The sequence below is a fragment of the Anolis carolinensis genome, chromosome 4 (assembly GCF_035594765.1).
Source record: "Anolis carolinensis isolate JA03-04 chromosome 4, rAnoCar3.1.pri, whole genome shotgun sequence".
In the NCBI taxonomy this organism is placed as follows: Eukaryota; Metazoa; Chordata; class Lepidosauria; order Squamata; family Dactyloidae; genus Anolis; species Anolis carolinensis.
The window spans coordinates 580,680-600,861 of NC_085844.1; the positions used below are offsets into that span (position 1 = coordinate 580,680).

The 20,182-nt window shown below is 48.9% G+C and overlaps 1 protein-coding gene across 1 annotated transcript in view; it reads right to left on the reverse strand.

Annotated features, from left to right (window-relative positions):
- plec (plectin) overlaps nucleotides 1-20,182 on the reverse strand; it is a 309,701-nt gene that overhangs the window by 92,421 nt on the left and 197,098 nt on the right. The window contains exons 7-18 of the mRNA XM_062979321.1: nucleotides 18,637-18,752; nucleotides 17,713-17,819; nucleotides 17,499-17,618; nucleotides 14,778-14,873; nucleotides 14,475-14,602; nucleotides 10,587-10,680; nucleotides 10,276-10,430; nucleotides 7,451-7,766; nucleotides 7,187-7,264; nucleotides 2,661-2,822; nucleotides 2,462-2,566; nucleotides 2,085-2,180 (exon numbers count right to left, since the gene is read on the reverse strand). Of these exons, the coding sequence (XP_062835391.1) occupies nucleotides 2,085-2,180; nucleotides 2,462-2,566; nucleotides 2,661-2,822; nucleotides 7,187-7,264; nucleotides 7,451-7,766; nucleotides 10,276-10,430; nucleotides 10,587-10,680; nucleotides 14,475-14,602; nucleotides 14,778-14,873; nucleotides 17,499-17,618; nucleotides 17,713-17,819; nucleotides 18,637-18,752 (1,573 nt within the window). The remainder of the gene's footprint in view (nucleotides 1-2,084; nucleotides 2,181-2,461; nucleotides 2,567-2,660; nucleotides 2,823-7,186; nucleotides 7,265-7,450; nucleotides 7,767-10,275; nucleotides 10,431-10,586; nucleotides 10,681-14,474; nucleotides 14,603-14,777; nucleotides 14,874-17,498; nucleotides 17,619-17,712; nucleotides 17,820-18,636; nucleotides 18,753-20,182) is intronic.

Below are 20,182 nucleotides of genomic sequence, written 5' to 3' on the forward strand. Positions count from 1 at the left end.
CTATCTCATTGGCCAGAAGCAGGACCACACTTCCCATTGAAATCCTGATCAATGTATGTTGGTTAAAATTGTTTTTATTTTTAAATATGATATTGTTCTTTCATTGTTTTTGTTGTTGTTGTTGTTTTTGCACTACAAATAAGACATGTGCAGTGTGCATCGGAATTTGCTTGTATTTTTTTTTTCAAATGATAATCCGGCCCCTCAACAGTCTGAAGGATTGTGGACCGGCCCTCGGCTTAAAAAGTTTGAGGACCCCTGGTCTAGAGAAACAGCCGTGGATCCGTGCGGGAGGCAGACTGCATTGGATAATACAGAACGTTGGATAAGCCAAGGTTGGATCAGCCAGACTCTACTGTAGGACTGGCAATTGGGAACATGCCCAGAGAAGGGCGAAGCCAATGGTCCAAGGCTTGGAAGCCAAGCGGCATGACCGGGGTCTTAGGGGTCTTTAGCTTCGAGAAAGGAAGGCTGAAAGAAGGGGAGGGGGAGCCATGCTTAAAATATCCGAAAGGATGTCGTTCTGGAGAGAAAGAAGGAAGCTTTGCTGCTCTGGAGGCTAAGGCATGATGGAGCCAGGGATTCAAACGGCAGGAAAAGAGGTTGGACACGGGGAAGAAATTCCTAATGTGTCCTCAGAGGCTTTCATGGCCAGAATCATTGGCTTGCTGTGAGTTTTCTGGCCAAGTTCCAGAAGCTTTCTCTCCTGAAGTTTCACCTGCATCTATGGCAGGCATGCTCAGAGGTTGTGACGTCTGTTGGAAATGAGGCAAGTGGGGTTTATATATATCTCCCTGTGGAATTTATTTATTTATTCACAGTATTTACGGCCTTTGGTTAAGATCATCTTTTTCCCATCACAATTATTATGCTCCTCGACCTTTTGCACTGGTCGCTCTTCCCGATTCCTGATGGATTGATATCACTCAGGACTCCTCCCTGCCGTACCTAATGTGCCCTTAAATGATTCTAATGCACTTTATCTATTTATGAATTTGTTACCCATAACGTGCACCATACACTTTGCTTATCCACTATTGCAACCTCATTGTTTTTAACCTGATGTTTTAATTCTACATTGTGTTTTTTAACTTATTGTGTATATTTTTTATTGGTTTTTGTTTTTGTCCTGATGTTTTATATTTTATCATTGTTTGTATTTTGATTTTGTTGTAAGCCGCCCCAAGTCCCCTTCGAGGGAGATGGAGGCGGGATATAAATAAACTTTATTATTATTATTATTATTATTATTATTATTTATATTCCGCCCTTCTTTCTCACCCCGAAGGGGACTCAGGGCGGATCACATTGCACATATAAGGCAAACATTCAATGCCGTAACATAGAACAAAGACAAGACAAACGCGGGGCTCTGAGCTGGCCTCGAACTCATGACCTCTTGGTCAGAGTGATTTGTTGCAGCTGGTTGCTCAACAGCCTGCGCCACAGCCCGGCCTGGAAAGATGTACAGGGTGGAAGAAAGAAAGAAAACTCTTGCCTGTTGGAGGCAAGTGTGAATGTTGCAATTGGCCACCTTGATTAGCTTTGAATAGCCTTGCCACTTCAAGGTCTGGCTGCTTCCTGCCTGGGGGAATCCTTTGTTGGGAAGTGTTAACTGGCCCTGATTGATTCATGTCTGGAATGCCCCTGTTCTCTGAGTGTTGTTCTTTACTTTCCTGATTTTAGACTGCTAATCAAGGTGGGCAATGGCCACATTCACACTTGCCTCCAGCAGACAAGAGTTCTTTCTCCCACCTGGGATATTATTCCACAGGGATAGATCTAAACCCAACTTAATGCCTAGTTTCCAACAGACCTCACAACTTCTTAGGATGCCTGCCATAGATGTGGGTGAAACACCAGGAGAGAATGCTTCTGGAACATGGCCAGACAGTCCGGAAAACTCACAGCAACTCAACTTCCTAATGGTGACCCTGTTGCCTGGGAGTCTCCTGGAGGTTCCTAAGCAGAGGCTGGGTGACCATCTTGGATTGTGTTTTCTGGCCTGGCAGAAGGGGGCTGGGCTGGGCTGGACACCCCTTGGGGTCTCGTCCAACTCTAGGATTGCATGATGGACGCCATACCTGGAAGTAGGCGGTGTTCTCCTTGAGGTGGGCCTCAATGCAGCAACACAGCTGCAGCATCCAGCTCCACTGAGTCTGCAGGGCGGCCTGGAAGGCCTGTGGGCAGAAGAGCAAAACGGGGAGGGAGAGTCAGGAGTGCGCTGGACCCCGTGCCAGATGCAGAGCCAGGAAACAGTTCGGGGGGGGGGGGGGGAGATACACATGGGCCCTCCTGCAGAGATGATGCCAGGACGTGGGCATCTGAGAGGAGAACCCATGACTGGCAGACCATCGCTGGAGTCACGGGTCGGGGCTGTCATGGGACCCACTGGCACATGATGCGTGCCCCGCCACCCTCCTCCCCCGGCAACAAAGGAAGGTCAGGGCTTGGGTCCCACCTCCACCGTCTGCTTGGCCGGGTGCCCCTCCTGCAGCAGCCGGTCGCCCGTGCCCTGGATCTCCTTGATCTTGCGCTCGCGCTGCTCCAGCTCCCGCATCAGGCCCTGGAAGAGGGAAGACGGAGGAACAATGAGTGGGGAACACGGAGCCCCCGCGGCCTCCCCCAGACCGAACCACGAGGGTGGCCCCTTCCCGTACCGAGTAGCTCTCCTTCTTGGCGGCCATGTTGCCGTTGCGCTCGGTCCAGTCGTAGGTCACCTCCTCCTCCTCCTTCTCGTTCAGCCACATCAGCTCCTTGGTGGCCGCCGCCACAAACGCCTGCAGGCTCTCCAGGTGACGCAGGCGGGCCTTGGAGGAGTTCTGCAACCGGAGGGACAGGCGGACGGACGGACAGACTGGTCAAGGGTCCTGCTTCTCCCACCTCTCGCAGGACGACCCACCCACCCCCTTGTCACAAATATTAACATTAACAAGGTATTTTAATGACAAAAAGGTCCTAGTGTGAGACGCTTCGTAAACCTCAGTGTAAGTAGGCCTCAGTGTGAGAGAGGCCCTAGTGTGAGACGCTTCGTAAACCTCAGTGTAAGTAGGCCTCAGTGTGAGAGAGGCCCTAGTGTGAGACGCTTCGTAATCCTCAGTGTAAGTAGGCCTCAGTGTGAGAGAGGCCCTAGTGTGAGACGCTTCGTAATCCTCAGTGTAAGTAGGCCTCAGTGTGAGAGAGGCCCCAGTGTGAGACGCTTCGTAATCCTCAGTGTAAGTAGGCCTCAGTGTGAGAGAGGCCCTAGTGTGAGACGCTTCGTAATCCTCAGTGTAAGTAGGCCTCAGTGTGAGAGAGGCCCTAGTGTGAGACGCTTCGTAAACCTCAGTGTAAGTAGGCCTCAGTGTGAGAGAGGCCCTAGTGTGAGACGCTTCGTAAACCTCAGTGTAAGTAGGCCTCAGTGTGAGAGAGGCCCTAGTGTGAGACGCTTCGTAAACCTCAGTGTAAGTAGGCCTCAGTGTGAGAGAGGCCCTAGTGTGAGACGCTTCGTAATCCTCAGTGTAAGTAGGCCTCAGTGTGAGAGAGGCCCTAGTGTGAGACGCTTCGTAAACCTCAGTGTAAGTAGGCCTCAGTGTGAGAGAGGCCCTAGTGTGAGATGCTTCGTAAACCTCAGTGTAAGTAGGCCTCAGTGTGAGAGAGGCCCTAGTGTGAGACGCTTCGTAAACCTCAGTGTAAGTAGGCCTCAGTGTGAGAGAGGCCCTAGTGTGAGACGCTTCGTAAACCTCAGTGTAAGTAGGCCTCAGTGTGAGAGGCCCTAGTGTGAGACGCTTCGTAAACCTCAGTGTAAGTAGGCCTCAGTGTGAGAGAGGCCCTAGTGTGAGACGCTTCGTAAACCTCAGTGTAAGTAGGCCTCAGTGTGAGAGAGGCCCTAGTGTGAGACGCTTCGTAAACCTCAGTGTAAGTAGGCCTCAGTGTGAGAGAGGCCCTAGTGTGAGACGCTTCGTAAACCTCAGTGTAAGTAGGCCTCAGTGTGAGAGAGGCTCTAGTGTGAGACGCTTCGTAAACCTCAGTGTAAGTAGGCCTCAGTGTGAGAGAGGCCCCAGTGTGAGACCCTTCGTAAACCTCAGTGTAAGTAGGCCTCAGTGTGAGAGAGGCCCTAGTGTGAGACGCTTCATAATCCTCAGTGTAAGTAGGCCTCAGTGTGAGAGAGGCCCTAGTGTGAGATGCTTTGTAAACCTCAGTGTAAGTAGGCCTCAGTGTGAGAGAGGCCCTAGTGTGAGATGCTTCGTAAACCTCAGTGTAAGTAGGCCTCAGTGTGAGAGAGGCCCTAGTGTGAGACGCTTCGTAAACCTCAGTGTAAGTAGGCCTCAGTGTGAGAGAGGCCCTAGTGTGAGACGCTTCGTAAACCTCAGTGTAAGTAGGCCTCAGTGTGAGAGAGGCCCTAGTGTGAGACGCTTCGTAAACCTCAGTGTAAGTAGGCCTCAGTGTGAGAGAGGTCCTAGTGTGAGACGCTTCGGTGAGAGATGCGCCAGGTTGAAGGCCTTGTGCATGTGAAGCTCCAGTGTGAAGGCTGCTGTGTGTAAAGCTCCTGTGTGAAGCTCCTATGTAAGTTCATTGTGAGAGGAGGCTCTGTGAGAGCGAAGCTGTTTATCTGCACAAGAAAAAAGCCCAGCGTAGAAGCAAAGGAGGAAGCATAAAGAACTTTATTTGTTGTTGTATGTTTTCCGGGCTGTATAGCCATGTTCCAGAAGTATTCTCTCCTGACGTTTCGCCCACATCTATGGCAGGCATCCTCAAAGGTTGTGAGGCATGGAGAAACTAAGCAAGGAAGGTTTCTCCATACCTCACAACCTCTGAGGATGCCTGCCATAGATGTGGGTGAAACATCAGGAGGGAATACTTCTGGAACATGGCCATATAGCCCGGAAAACATACAACAACCCTGTGATCCCGGCCATGAAAGCCTTTGACAAAACTTTATTTATTTTTGTAAATAGTGCGACCATTTTATTTTACTACCAAAAAAGCCTCTTAAGGAAGAGATTACATTGGACTGTGTGTATTTGTTCTTTTGATCCCTTTTGGCTACCGGTGCTGGGTCCCGCTGCTAATAAGTTATGTATATGTTTATGGGGAGGGTCTTTTGTTAAGAAGCCTACTTGCCCAACACCCCTGACCCTCGGACCCCCAAGAGTCACGTTCCAGCCAGAAAGGAGAGGCAGGAAAGGAGAGGGGCCCAGCGTCCCCCTCACAGGTCCCGGCCCCTCGGACCGTCTGCCGTCCCACTTCTCCTTTCTGGCTGGACATTGGCTGGCGGTCCCTGTTCTCACAGAAATATCAAATACAAAACAATAACAATATACAATACTGTGTGGGGCAGGCTGGTGAGCAACCAGCTGCAGCCAGCTGCAACAAATCACTCTGACCAAGCGGTCATGAGTTCGAGGCCCGCTGGGAGCCTATGTTTGTCTCTGTCTCTGTTCTATGTTAAGGCATTGAATGTTTGCCTTATATGTACATAATGTGATCCGCCCTGAATCCCCTTTGGGGTGAGAAAGAAGGGCGGAATATAAATACTGCAAATAAATAAATAAAATAAATCAATAACAATAACATGCACCAATTGTAATACAGTAGAGTCTCACTTATCCAAGCTAAACGGGCCGGCAGAAGCTTGAATAAGCGAATATCTTGGATAATAAGGAGAGATTAAGGAAAAGCCTATTAAACATCAAATTAGGTTATGATTTTACATATTAAGCACCAAAACATCATGTTATACAACAAATTTGACAGAAAAAGTAGTTCAATAGGCAGTAATGTTATGTTGTAATTACTGTATTTAAGAATTTAGCACCAAAATATCACGATGTATTGAAAACATTGACTGCAAAAATGGCTTGGATAATCCAGAGGCTTGGATAAGCGAGGCTTGGATAAGTGAGACTCTACTGTATAAAGAACTTTATTTGTGCTATAGAAACCTTGTTCCTGTAAATAGTGTAACCCAGGGGTCCCCAAACTAAGGCCCGGGGGCCGGATGCGGCCCTCTAAGGTCATTTACCTGGCCCCCGCTCTCAGTTTTATAATGTAATATTTTTATATCAGTTTTAATAATATATATTGTATATACATATAATATTGATAATAATATTATGTTATACAATATAATACTAATAATAATACCATATTAATGGCACAATACACATATTAATTATATGTTATATATTACATATAATATTACAGTATAGTGGTATATTTCAATATAGTAATATATAATGCTAATATTGTGTTATGCTAATAATATAATATATTGTATATACATACAGCTGCTCTGAGTCTCCTTCAGGGTGAGAAGGGTGGGATATAAATGTAGTAAATAAATGCAGTAAATAAATAATTAATTTTAGACTTAGGCTCGGCCAAAGTCTAAAATGACTTGAAGGCACACAACAACAACAACAACAACAACAACAATCCTAATTAACTTGACTATCTGATTGGCCAGTAGCAGGCCCACACTTTCCATTGAAATCCTGATAGGTTTATGTTGGTTAAAATTGTTTTCATTTTTAAATATTGTATTGTTTTTTCGTCGTCATTGTTGTTGCACTACAAATAAGACATGTGCAGTATGCATAGGAATTTGTTTTGTTTTTTTCAAATGATCATTCGGCCCCTCCACAGTCTGAAGGATTGTGGACCGGCCCTCGGCTTCAAAAGTTTGGGGACCCCTGGTGTAACCCATAGTTTAACTTGCTGGGTCATGCTGCTGCTAGGTTACTCTGCTATACTTTGATGAGAAGGGTCTTTTGTTAATAAACCCACTCGCCCAACACCCCTGACCCTCGGACCCCCAAGAGTCACGTTCCAGCCAGAAAGGAGAGGCAGGAAAGGAGAGGGGCCCAGCGTCCCCCTCACAGGTCCCGGCCCCTCGGACCGTCTGCCGTCCCACTTCTCCTTTCTGGCTGGACATTGGCTGGCGGTCCCTGTTCTCGTTTCAAACCCATACAAGCTTCCAGGCCTCATGGTTAGGCCAGAAAGACTCGCCAGAGGAGTAAGTAAAGCAAACTAATCCTATCCTTGAGCAAAAGTCTTGGGAATTTTAGCCCGCCTTGCCCCCAGCCTCCCCTGTCCTTTCCACACAACCTTGAGTTCCCAAAGGGTCCCAGCCATTGCCAACCAGCAGAGCCCACCCAGGCCTGCCCTAGGGGACCCCACGGCTGGAAAAGCCCCTCTTTCTCACCAGAAGCTTGGCGTACTGCAAGTCCAGCTTGCCCAGAAGGTCCCGGTAGGCGCCCCGTGGGCCAGGCGAGAGTTGGGCCTGTGATGGAGGGAAAGAAGGGGGAGAAAAGGAGAGGAAGGAAGGACGGAAAGAAGGAAGGAAGGGAAGAAGTGGTGAGTCTCTGGGCATTGGTGCTAGTACATCTCACACACAAGAGAGAGTGGCCTACTGCATGCAGGCGGGGTTGGGGAGGGTCAGCGTGCCCCCCTCCTTCGCCCTGCCCACCTCGTCGGCTCGCGCCCTCTCGATCTTGGGCCGGAAGTCCTCGATGGACTGGTGGAGGCCGCGGTGGCTGCCCAGCTGGGAGTCCACGGTGGGCAGGTCCACGCCCCACTCGGCCGCCCCCAGGCGCTGCTGGTTCTCCTCCACCCAGGACAGCAGGTCCTGCAGGTAGCGCAGCGTCACGTCGTCCAGTTCTGGCCGCACGCGCTGCTGCTGGGTGACCAGCACGGACGTCTGGACCACGGGCGCCGAACCGGACTTCAGGCGCAGGTTGTACTCCGTGCGGATGGCCACCAGGCGCTCGTGCAAGCGGTAGACCCTGGAGCGTGGGAAAGGTGCGTCAGAAATATTAAAAATTAACTAGGTATTTTTTATTACAAAAACGTGAGTCAAGAACTGGAAGGGTTGAATAAGCTATAGTTGCCCTGAGGAGAGTGAGTAGGACGAAGCCTGTTAAGAGTGAGTGGGCCAAAGCGAGTGAGAAAGCCTCAGTGTAAGAAGCTTCAGTGTTAGAGAAGCCCCAGGCTGAAGGCCTCGTGTGTGAAGCTCCAGTGTGAAGGCTACTGTGTAAGTTCGGTGTGAGAGGAGACTCTGTGAGAGCGAAGCTGTTTATCTGCATGAGAAAGAAGCCCAGCGTGGAAGGAAAGAAGGAAGTATAAAGTATATGTGTTACATGAGAGAAGCCCCAGGTTGAAGGTCTTGTGTGTGTGAAGCTTCAGTGTGAAGGCTGCTGCATGTAAAGCTCCAGTGTGAAGGCTACTGTGTAAGATTGCTGTGAGAGGAGACTCTGTGAGAGCGGAGCTGTTTATCTGAATGAGAAAGAAGCCCAACGTGGAAGCAAAGAAGGAAGTATAAAGTATATGTGTTACATGAGAGAAGCCCCAGGTTGAAGGTCTTGTGTGTGTGAAGCTTCAGTGTGAAGGCTGCTGCATGTAAAGCTCCAGTGTAAGTTCTGTGTGAGAGGAGACTGTGAGAGCGAAGCTGTTTATCTGCATGAGAAAGAAGCCCAGTGTGGAAGCAAAGAAGGAAGTATAAAATATATGTGTTACATGAGAGAAGCCCCAGGTTGAAGGTCTCATGTGTGAAGCTTCAGTGTGAAGGCTGCTGCATGTAAAGCTACTGTGTGAAGCTCCTGTGCAAGTTCTGTGTGAGAGGAGACTCTGTGAGAGCAAAGCTGTTTATCTGAATGAGAAAGAAGCCCAGCGTAAAATATAAAGAACTTTTTTGTGTGATGGAAACCTTGTTTCTGTAAACACTGTAACCATATTATTTTGCTACAAAGAAAAGCCTCCAAAGGAAGAGTTAACATTGGTCTGTGGGTTTTTGCTCTTTTTATCCCTTTTGGCGACTGGTGCTGGATCATGCGACAGCTATACATTTATGGGGAGGGTCTTTTGTTAATAAGCAAACCCACCCCACAAGAGGGGCTGGGGGTCAGTGAGGCAGGCGCCTTCCCTTGGGATGGAGGGGGTCGTCACCCCCAAAACACACACCAAAATGGCACTGCAGTGGCAAGAGTCACCACCAGGGGGCGGCAGTGGCTGTGGATGGAAGTCCACCTGATGCCCCTTTCCATCACTGGCCAAACGGGGATTGGTCAGGCCTGACCACTGGAAAGGCTGTGATTCTGCAGCATTAGGTAGGTGAAGGTTTCCCCTGACATTAAGTCCAGTCATGTCTGACTCTGGGGGTTGGGGCTCATCTCCATTTCTAAGCCGAAGAGCCAGCGTTGTCCGTAGACACCTCCAAGGTCATGTGGCCGGCATGACTGCATGGAGCGCCAATGTTACCTTCCCGCCAGAGCAGTACCTATTGATCTACTCACACTCTGGGGGTTGGGGTTCATCTCCATTTCTAAGCCCAAGAACCAGCGTTGTCCACAGACACCTCCAAGGTCATGTGGCCACTGGCATGACTGCATGGAACACCGTTACCTTCCCGCCGGAGCAGTGCCTATTGATCTACTCACATTGTCCGTAGACACCTCCAAGGTCATGTGGCCACTGGCATGACTGCATGGAGCGCCGTTACCTTCCCGCCTATTGATCTACTCACATTTGCGGTACCTATTGATCTACTCACATTGTCCGTAGACACCTCCAAGGCCATGTGGCCACTGGCATGACTGCATGGAGCGCCATTACCTTCCCGCCTATTGATCTACTCACATTTGCGGTACCTATTGATCTACTCACATTATCCGTAGACACCTCCAAGGTCATGTGGCCACTGGCATGACTGCATGGAGCGCCGTTACCTTCCCGCCTATTGATCTACTCACATTTGCGGTACCTATTGATCTACTCACATTATCCGTAGACACCTCCAAGGTCATGTGGCCACTGGCATGACTGCATGGAGCGCCGTTACCTTCCCGCCTATTGATCTACTCACATTTGCGGTACCTATTGATCTACTCGCTATGAATGCGATTTCCTGCTTCTTGGCAGGAGGTTGGACTGGATGGCCCATGAGGTCTCTTCCAACTCTACTATTCTATAATTCTATGATACTCACATTTGCATGTTTTTGAGCTGCTAGGTTGGCAGGAGCTGGGGCTAACAGCGGGCGCTCATTCCGCTCCCGGGATTTGAACCTGGGACCTTTTGGTCTGCAAGTTCAGCAGCTCAGCCCTTTAACACACTTTGCCACTGGGGCTCAGCATTGCCAGCCACTATTTTGGCCATCTGTGAGGAGTGCTTTGTCTTTCCTGCCTTCCAGAAGGGGGTTGGACTGGTTGGCCTTTGGGGCCCTTTGCAACCCGAGGGTCCTCTGATTCTGCTGCCTTCTCAAAGGAGGGATCTATTTTGGGGGGGGGGGGGTCTGACCTGCGGTACATCTGCTCCCCCTGCGGGTGGCGCCCGTCCTTCAGGGCCTGGACGTCGTTGAAGAGCAGCCGGATCATGGCCTCCGCCTTGTCCAGGTCCCGCTCAATCTCGGCCGACTTCTGCGGGGCTTTGCCGGCATTCAGCAGCCGGATGTCCTGGCCGGAGAGAGGCAAAGAGAGAGGGAAGTGGGCGAGGGCAGCGTGCCGGGCGGCTCCCAGCCACACCCAAGGTCCCTGCAGAGCGGGCCACGCGGCCAGGCCACGGCCACTTCCCTGTGGCCTCCCTCCCTCTCACGGCCAGAGTCCTCTTACCGACTGCAGGAGGGTGTCCGCCTGGTTGAGCTGCTCCTCGCAGAGTCCGGACTCCATCTGCAGCTTGCTGACAATGCGCTGCAGCCGCTCCAACCTAGAACGAGAGAAATAAATGCAACTCAGCAGAGACTCCTCAAAAGTGTTGCTGCCTCCACCTGCTCTGCCCCCTCCCCAAATCCCACGCCTGCCTCTGTTCCCCCATAACAAAGCGAGCGGAGCCCTTGGGTCCCACCAGTTGCTCCAGAACGGCTTGGCAAAGCCCTGCTCTGCGGTGGTTCAAGCCTTGGTGCCGTTTCCTTATGGGGGGGGGGGAGCAGTGAGTCACCGGCTGTCTGTTTCCCATTAGAGTTGGGCAGGGCCAAGGCAGCCGGCCAGCCAGGCAAGGGGGGGGGGAGGTCCTCCCCAGGCGGAGGAGGGAAGGGCTGCTCCAGGGCCAAGTGGAGCCTCCGGCCCGTCTTTCCTTCCTCCAGGCCAGTGGATCCCCACCCGTGGTCCGTGGACCACCACTGGTCGGCAAGAACTAAAATATGGTCCACAACCTCACTGTTACTACCATGGATAATAACACAGCCCAACTAAAAAAAAAATTCTTGGTCTCCATTTTTAGGCCTGGGGTTCTTTGGGGTGCTGATTCAGAAATTGGGGTTCTTTGGGGTGCTGATTCAGAAATTGCATTGGATAGACCACATCAGCTCTAGATCATGAAATGTGGTTTCATAAGCAGATGGCGACTACTGGATGGCATATGTTTTGCATCAGAAACTAGGGCTGATGTGGTCTATCCAATGCAATTTCTGAATCACCACCCCAAAGAACCAGTAAAGGTAAAGGTTTTCCTCTGACTTTAAGTCCAGTCGTGTCTGACTCTGGGGGTTGGTGCTCATCTCCATTTCTAAACCGAAGAGCCGGCGTTGTCCATAGACATCTCCAGGTCATGTGGCCGGCATGACTGCATGGAGTGCCAATGTTACCTTCCCACCGGAGCGGTACCTATTCACCTACTCACATTTGCTTGTTTTCGAACTGCTAGGTTGGCAGGAGCTGGGGCTAATAGTGGGTGCTAATTCCGCTCCCGGGATTTGAACCTGGGACCTTTTGGTCCTCAAGTGCAGCAGCTCAGCACTTTAACACACTGCGCCACCACCAGCTCCCCCCCCCCCAAAAAAAAAGAACCAAACCACATCTAAAATGGAACAAAAACTGATTCGGAACCCCTTTGGTACTCATGTTGGGGAGTGGTCCCTGAATAAAGTAGTCCCTGGTCAAAAAAAGTTTGGGAACCATTGTCCCACATCATCCGTGGCATCATCCACTTTCCTACATCATCCAGTTACAAATAGGATTTGAAGCAAAGTGTTGTTGAAGGCTTTCATGGCCAGGATCACAAGGTTGTTGTATGTTTTCCGGGCTGTATATACCTCACAACCTCTGAGGATGCCTGCCATAGATGTGGGCGAAACGTCAGGAGAAAATACTTCTGGAACATGGCCATACAGCCCGAAAGACATACAACAACCCTGTGATTAACTACAACATTCACACTGGCCTTCAACTGACAGAGTTCTTCTCTCACCCTGGACTTTCCACAGATATATATAAACCTTCCTTGCTTGGTTTCTCCATACCTCACAACCTCTGAGGATGCCTGCCATAGATGTGGGTGAAACGTCAGGAGAGAATACTTCTGGAACATGGCCATACAGCCCGAAAGACATACAACAACCCTGTGATTAACTACAACATTCACACTGGCCTTCAACTGACAGAGTTCTTCTCTCACCCTGGACTTTCCACAGATATATATAAACCTTCCTTGCTTGGTTTCTCCATACCTCACAACCTCTGAGGATGCCTGCCATAGATGTGGGTGAAACGTCAGGAGAGAATACTTCTGGAACATGGCCATACAGCCCGGAAAACATACAACAATCCCGGATTTGAAGCAGTTTCTCTGTGTGGTTAACACAGGCCAAAGTCCAAAGCATTGTCCGAAGCATTTCTCTGGTCTCAGTGTCTAATAGAGTCTCTGTTTCAACATTGAAACCCTTTTGGCTTCTATACAGCATCTTGTTCCTACTGACTTCTACAAGCATGCACTCGTTGCTACTGAAGTCTCTAAGCCAGTGGTTCCCAACCCGTGGGCCGTGGCCCAGCCGTGGGCCATAAGGATGAAAATCTGGTCCACAAACGTCCTTCCTCATTATTTATTATTTTATTTTATTTATTTTAATAATTGTTTTATTAAGACTATTATTAAATATGTTTTCCTGTGGGCAAGCAGGGGGTGACTACTGGATGCCATACGTTCTGTATCATAAACCAAAGCTGATGTGGTCTATCCAGTGCAATTTTCTGAATCAGCACCCCAAATAACCAAACCAAATCTAAAGTTGACCAAAAACTGATTTGTAACCCTTTTGGTGCTAATGTTGGAGAGCGGTCCCTGGTCAAGTGGTCACTGGTAAAAAAAAAAATTGGGAACCAGTGTCCTACATCATCCATGGCATCACCCACTGTCCTACATCATCCAGTTACAAATAGGATTTAAAGTAGTTTCTCTGTGTAGATAACACAGGGCATCATTCAACAGCCCAAAGTCCAAAGCATCTCTCTGGTCTAATAGAGTCTAATGGAGTCATTTAAATTCCAGTGGCTTCTGTACAGCATTCTGTTCCTACTAACTTCTAAATGCATAATAATAATAATAATAATAATAATAATAATAATAATAATAATAATAATAATAATAATTTATTTTTGTATCCCGCCACCATCTCCCCGAAGGGACTCGGGGCGGCTAACATGGAGCCGAGCCCAAAAGACAAAATACAAGCAAGTTAAAATAAAACAGAACAATAAAATAACAAAACAATATGACAATGAAGACGGGTTCAAGCAACAGTTATACAAATAAAGTCATAAAACAAGATGAAATGTTATACTTCTGTTTCTACTGAAGTCTCTAAGCCAGTGGTTCTCAACCCGTGGGCAGTGCACTGCGAGAACTAAAATCTGGACTGTGAACCTCTTTCCGCTTTATTAATTATTTTATTTATTTTAATAATGGTTATATTAAGACCATTATTAAATATGTTTTCCTGTGGGCGAGCAGGTGGCAGCTACTGGGTGGCAAATGTTCTGTATCAGAAACCAGAGCTGATGTGGTCTATCCAGTGCAGTTTTCTGAATCAGCACCACAAATAACCAAACCAAATCTAAAGTTGACCAAAAATTGATTTGTAACCCTTTTGGTACTCATGTTGGAGAGGGGTCCCTGGTCAAAAAAAAAATTGGGAACCACTGTCTTACATCATGCAGTTACAAATAGGATTTAAAGTAGTTTCTCCAAGTAGACAACACAGGCCATCATTCAACAGCCCAAAGTCCAAAGCATCTCTCTGGTCTAATAGAGTCTAATAGAGTCATTTAAATTCCAATGGCTTCTTTCCAGCATTCTGTTCCTACTGACTTCTACAAGCATACTTCTGTTTCTACCGAAGTCTCTAAGCCAGTGGTTCCCAACCCATGGGCCACAGCCCAGCAGTGGGCCATAAGAATGAAAATCTGGTCTGTGAACCTCCTTCCTCTTTATTAATTATTTTATTTTAATAATGGTTTTATTAAGACCATTCTTAATAAAGAATGGTCCCTCCATGGTGACTATGGGGTGGCATACGTTCTGTATCAGAAACCAGAGCTGATGTAGTCTATCCAGTGCAGTTTTCTGAATCAGCGCCCCAAAGAACCACACCAAAGCTAAGGTGGACCAAAACTGATTTGTAACCCTTTTGTTACTCATGTTGGAGAGAGGTCCCTGGCAAAAATTGGAAGTGCCTGGCACACACGTAGGGACCCTGCCGGCCCCAGACCCCCTTCTTCCTGACTCACCTCTCGAACTCGGAGCGCAGGAGCTTCTCCCGCTCCAGGATGGCCACGTGCAGCTTGCCCCACTCCTTCTCCACGTCCAGCGGGTGGTAGCCAGGCGGCACCTTGACCTGCCCGGACTGGACGGCCGCCTTTCCAATTGCAGAGAGAGGAGGAAGGGAGAGGAGCCCGGTCAGGCACATAGCATTGTCATGGGGTGGGAGGGCAAGGAGTTTGCCATAGGTCCCCCCAAGAGACATTGAACCAAGGCCACCCCCAGTCACTACTCCAAGACTAGGGTCTTGAGCCCACCACCCTTGGGCCCACCTCAAAGGACTGGTAGATGGCCTTGGAGCGGTTCTTGTCGGCCTCCTTGGCAGGGAGCTCCGTCTCCTTGAACTTCAGGAACTGGCGCCACAGGATCTGCAAGAGGAATCATAGAATCATAGAATAGTAGAGTTGGAAGAGACCTCATGGGCCATCTAGTCCAACCCCAGATGCCGGGTGAGGAGGGAGAGAGGGAGGGAGCAACGCGTGGGGTGGGAGTGGGGCTGAGGGGCTCACTGGGCAGCCCCCACCCAAGCCATGGAAGCCAATACTCTTCTATGTGTTGTTGAAGGCTTTCATGGCCGGAATCACTGGGTTGCTGTGAGTTTTCCAGGCTTCCTGGCCATGTTCCAGAAGCACTCTCTCCTGACGTTTCGCCCACATCTATGGCAGGCATCCTCAGAGGTTGTGACATCTTTTGGGAACTAGGCAAGTGGGGTTTATATATATACCTGTGGAATAATGTCCAGGTTGGGAGAAAGAACTCTCGTCTCTTGGACGGCAGTGTGAATGTTGCAATTAATCACCTTGATTAGCATTGAATAGCCTTGCAGCTATGAAGTCAATCAGTGAGGGTATCTGTTGTAAATGAGGCAAGTGGAGTGTGTACCCTCTTTCCCCGAAAATAAGACAGTGTCTTATATCAATTTTTGCTCCCAAAGAGGCACTAGGTCTTATTTTCAGGGGATGTCTTATTTTTCCACAAAGAAGAATTCACATTTATGGTTGATTTTTTAAAAAATGAAAATTTATTATCTGCTGTACAGTAGTTGTCATCACAAACCAGCATAACCAAACTGTGAATCCTTTCAAGAATTTTATATTTTATTGCTATACTGTTTTTAAATTACTGTTTTAAAATTCTGTTCGCATGTAAATTTATGTTGTTGTTGGGCTTATCCCTGTGTAAGCTGCCCTGAGTCCCTTCTGGGAGATGGAGGTGGGATACAAGAATAAAGTTATTATTATTATTATATTATTATTATTATTATTTCTTGTTACTACCTTTATTTCCATGTACAACAATCTATGGTATGTACATTTACCGATCCTGCATGCTTCCAAACAAAAACTTTGCTAGGTCTTACTTTCGGGGGAGGCCTTATATTTAGCAAATCAGCAAAACCTCTACTAGGTCTTATTTTCTGGGGATGTCTTATTTTCGGGGAAAACAGGGTATATATCTGTGGAATGATGTCCAGGGTGGGAGAAAAAAGTCTTTGTCTGTTCGAGCCAAGTGCGAATGTTGCAATCAATCACCTTGATTAGTATTGAAAAGTCTTGCAGCTTCAAGGCCTTTTATGACTGTTTTTAATCATGTTGAAGTTTTACTGCTCGGTTTAATGTTTTATCTGATTTGTGCTGTCGTGTCTGGGCATGGCCCCATGTAAGCCGCCCCGAGTCCCTCCGGGGAGATGGGGCGGGATATAAGAATAAAATTATTATTATTATTATTATTATTATTATTATTATTATTATTATTATTATTATTAAGGCCTAGTTGCTTCTTGCCTGGGAGAGTCCTTTGTTGGCTTGGCTGCTTCCTGCCTGGGGGACTCCTTTATTCAGAGGTGTTAGCTGGCCCTGATTGTTTCCTGTCTGGAATCTCCATTTTAAGGGAGAGATGCCATAGATGTGGGTGAAATGTCAGGAGAGAATGCTTCTGGAACATGGACAGCCGGCCAGAAATCCAGCTGGGCCGGGAGCCTGAGAGGCAGAGCGGTGCCACCAGGGGGCGCCCTTTCTGCTGCGAAACTGGCAGGTGTCCGCTCCTTGTTCCTGGCCCCGCCCCCTCCCTCCCTCCCTGCAGGTGAGGCTCCTGCTCTGCCTCCTGCGCATGCATCTCCTTTCATCTCCAGCCAGAACTGAATGGAACTGCTCCAAGGAAGGCAAAGAGCAGCCCCAGACGGATAGTCACAGCAGCAAGGAGGGGCAGCGTGGGGAGGCCGGGTGGGGAGGCCACAGCCACTGACCCGGCTGTGGATCAGGGCTAAAAGGTGCTGCGTGACTTCAGGGGTACATTGTGGGGAACGACATGCAACCTCTGCAGATTCAGGGGGGACAGAGTGTTGGAAAAATGTCATCCTGTATTGCTTTAATCTCTATGGTTAGATAGGAAGCCTAGAAAAGAGTTAGGGACACCTTCCCCAGTTCCATGCATGCTTTGATTAGGCTTCACTATTGTTTCCTTTTTCCTGTCCTGTTTAGGTCAACCCCACCCTTTGATGCCTTGGAAATGACATCTCTTCTAGGGTTTTGACGTAACTTCCCCAATTGGGCCTTTTGGAATGTTTACGGCCCTAGAGAAGAAGCAACCCAAGAGGCTTGGTCGCCATTCCTGCTTTGTTCCAGAGAGGACACATATTGTCCCCTCTACTAGCAAGATGTAGCTATCTATACTTTTGTTATTTTGATCCGTCTATGTGTATTAGATCAGATTAGATAAGTTAGTTAGCTCCAAACCTTTTCTATCCATCAATGGATTTCTTTTTACCTCAATAAATGCTTTTAAACTTTAAAGCTAACTTTGCATCCCTTTGCCTTCCTGATGACAAAGAGGCCTTCTGAAACTCTGTGCGTAAGTCTCACCGCTGTAATTTTTACTCTGCTATTTTAATGGGAATTTACCTCATAAAGAGGGTGATTAGAGCTTAGCGGCTCGTCAATTCCCAACACAGAGAAGGGGGGGGGGGGACACACTAGGGATGGACGGACTCCCACCTCGATCTCCTCGTAGCTGGCGGGGAACTTGCGCTCCTCGAAGACCAGGGTGTGGTGGCGCATCCACTGCAGGAGCAGCGTCACCACCTCGTAGTACTCCTGCCAGCGCAGCTGCAGCTCCTGCAAGAAGGGCGAGAGCGTGAGTCCCCACTGCCAAAGCCAAGGCCTTGTTGAAGTTGCCCCCAGACCCCACTCAACCCTGCCCCAAACTTACATTAGCCTTGACCCCGTCCTGCACGTCCGGCACCCGTGGCATGGCATCATAGAGGGAGGAGACGTAGGTGATGATGGACTTCTCGTCCGGCTGTGGCACATCCACGTCTGGGGGGGGGGGGGGGGAGGCAGAGAGGGGTCATCAGCGCCCCTTTAGAGCCCCATCCGGGCCCCCAGGGCAATTCTCCCACTCCATGGGGGCCCAGACTGTTGTAAATAATAACTTCCCAAACCTATCATTATTGATTTATTAATGTATATATTTGCTAACCTGTATTCTATGTGTATGTTGATTTCACAGTTTGACTGTACCTCTTTGGTGTGGAAGGGGCTATAGACATTGTACTGAGCATGTTCAGACTCAGGACTCCATTTTATATTCACCTTTTTCGCATCAGACCTCAGTGGAAGTGGATGCATGTGTGTTGTTGCTTGGACTTCAACAGAGAAGTGTGCTTATGGACTTCAGTGAGTACAAGTATAATTAAAGACTATGGACTATTAAGAAGGATACCCTGTGTACTCAATGTACTCAACACAGACCAGCAACATCCTATCTATAACAGCTTTTAATAAGAAATGTGCCCGTATGGTGAATTAATACAAGTTGTTTATGAGTAAACAAAATATTTTTTTTTCAAAGAAAACTTTGTATTTTCTCTGAGTGCATACTTTAAATTGAAAGGTTTTTAAAGGAAGTGTATATGTTTTGGAAAATTACAACTGCAATTACAATTACAACTGCAATTTCAGCTTTAAACAAACAATCATCCTCTGCTAGCCAAATATATATTTTTGTAGTGACATTCATGAGATTCACATTTGCCAAAAGGATATGGCATCATTTACATCATTTATTTATTTCCTAAAGGATATATATGTGTGCCCAGAGGTTGGGTGCAGTTATTTTCCAATGCAGACATACCTTCGGGGTCCAGCAGCCGGGTGACCCCCAAGTCGTGCTCGGCCACCGAAAAGGCCTGCTCCAGGTTCTCCACGTTGGTCTGGCGGTAGACCTTGTTCATGTCAATCAGCATCGGCCTGAATGAAGGAAGAGAGGATCAACACCTGCCTGTATTTGATATTTATATTTGATATCACTGTCTGCTGGTTTTATATCTGTGAGCCGCCCCGAGTGCCTCTGGGGAGATAGTGGCGGGGTACAAAAATAAAATTATTATTATTATTATTATTATTATTATTAAGAGACAGTCCTTCTCACCACTGACTGCATTTGCATGTTTCCGAACCGCTAGGTTGGCAGAAGCTGGGGCTAACAGCAGGAGCTCGCCCCACTCCCCGGATTTGAACCGCCAAGCTTTCGGTCGGCAAGTTCAGCAGCTCAGTGCCTTAACACACTGCGCCACTAGAGGCTCCCCAAGTTAAACATAATAAGCAACATCATAAGACAGAACCAAAACAATTCTATTAAATTAAAAACAGACGTAAAATTGCAAAACCAAATCAATATACTCCATTCAAGGATTCACAAGGCTATTAGGAACCCTCGGGATGCACAGCAGCCCCATATCTCATGGCGAGAACCATCGTTCCCAACCCTAAATGTGGCCCCAAGACCCCCTCCCTTCCAATGCTGGCATGGGCCAACTTGGGCCCTCCCTCCAGGTGTTTTGGACTGCAACTCCCACCATTCCTAACAGCCTAACGGCTGTTAGGAATGGTGGGAGTTGCAGTCCAAAACACCTGGAGGGAGGGCCCAAGTTGGCCCATGCCAGGACTTGGCTCAGCTCCCCCCCCACGGAAGCCGAGTGCCCCCCAAGCGCAGCCCCAGGGCGACAAGGAAAGACCAAAACGAACCAAAGAAAGGGGGGAAGGGGGTCCTACATTTCTCGTAGGCGCAGCGTGGAGTGGACGGAGTATAACGCCCCGCTGACCCTCGGGCCCTCGTCCGTCCCGTTGGTCTGCACCCGGGGCCCCTCGGAGTCAGGGATCTCCTCGCAGAGCATCACCACCCGCTCCTTGGACCCCGGTGGTCGCCGTCTCCCCCACGGACCCCCACTCATTGCGCCCCAGAGTGGGTCAACGCAGGCCCGGAACGGGGAGAGAGAAGGCGGCTGTGTCTCCCTTTCGTGCTCCCAAAGCGGAGTGGCGCCTGGAGTGGAAGGAGCGGAGGATCCGATCCCCTCCCAGCCTCCCCCCCCCCCCCAATTGTGGGGCCTGCGCCTGCTTGTTCCCTCCCAGGGTGCCAAGGAAGGGGAACCTGACGCCTCTCCCCCCTCCCTCCCTCCCTCCCTCCCTCTCCAGGTGTGCCTTCCTTCCATCACACCTGGAGGGCAGGGAAAAGGAGAGAAGGAAAGGTGGCATCCAAGGCAGGAGGAGGCGGCTGGTGCGGAACGGAGCCCAGGTGTGTGGAGCCGTGCCAGCCGGCCCTGCAGACGCTTGGCTGCCTCGACAGCCAAGAGCCTGTTATATGTTACTAGCTGTGCCCACCACAAAGCAGCCAGGCTTTG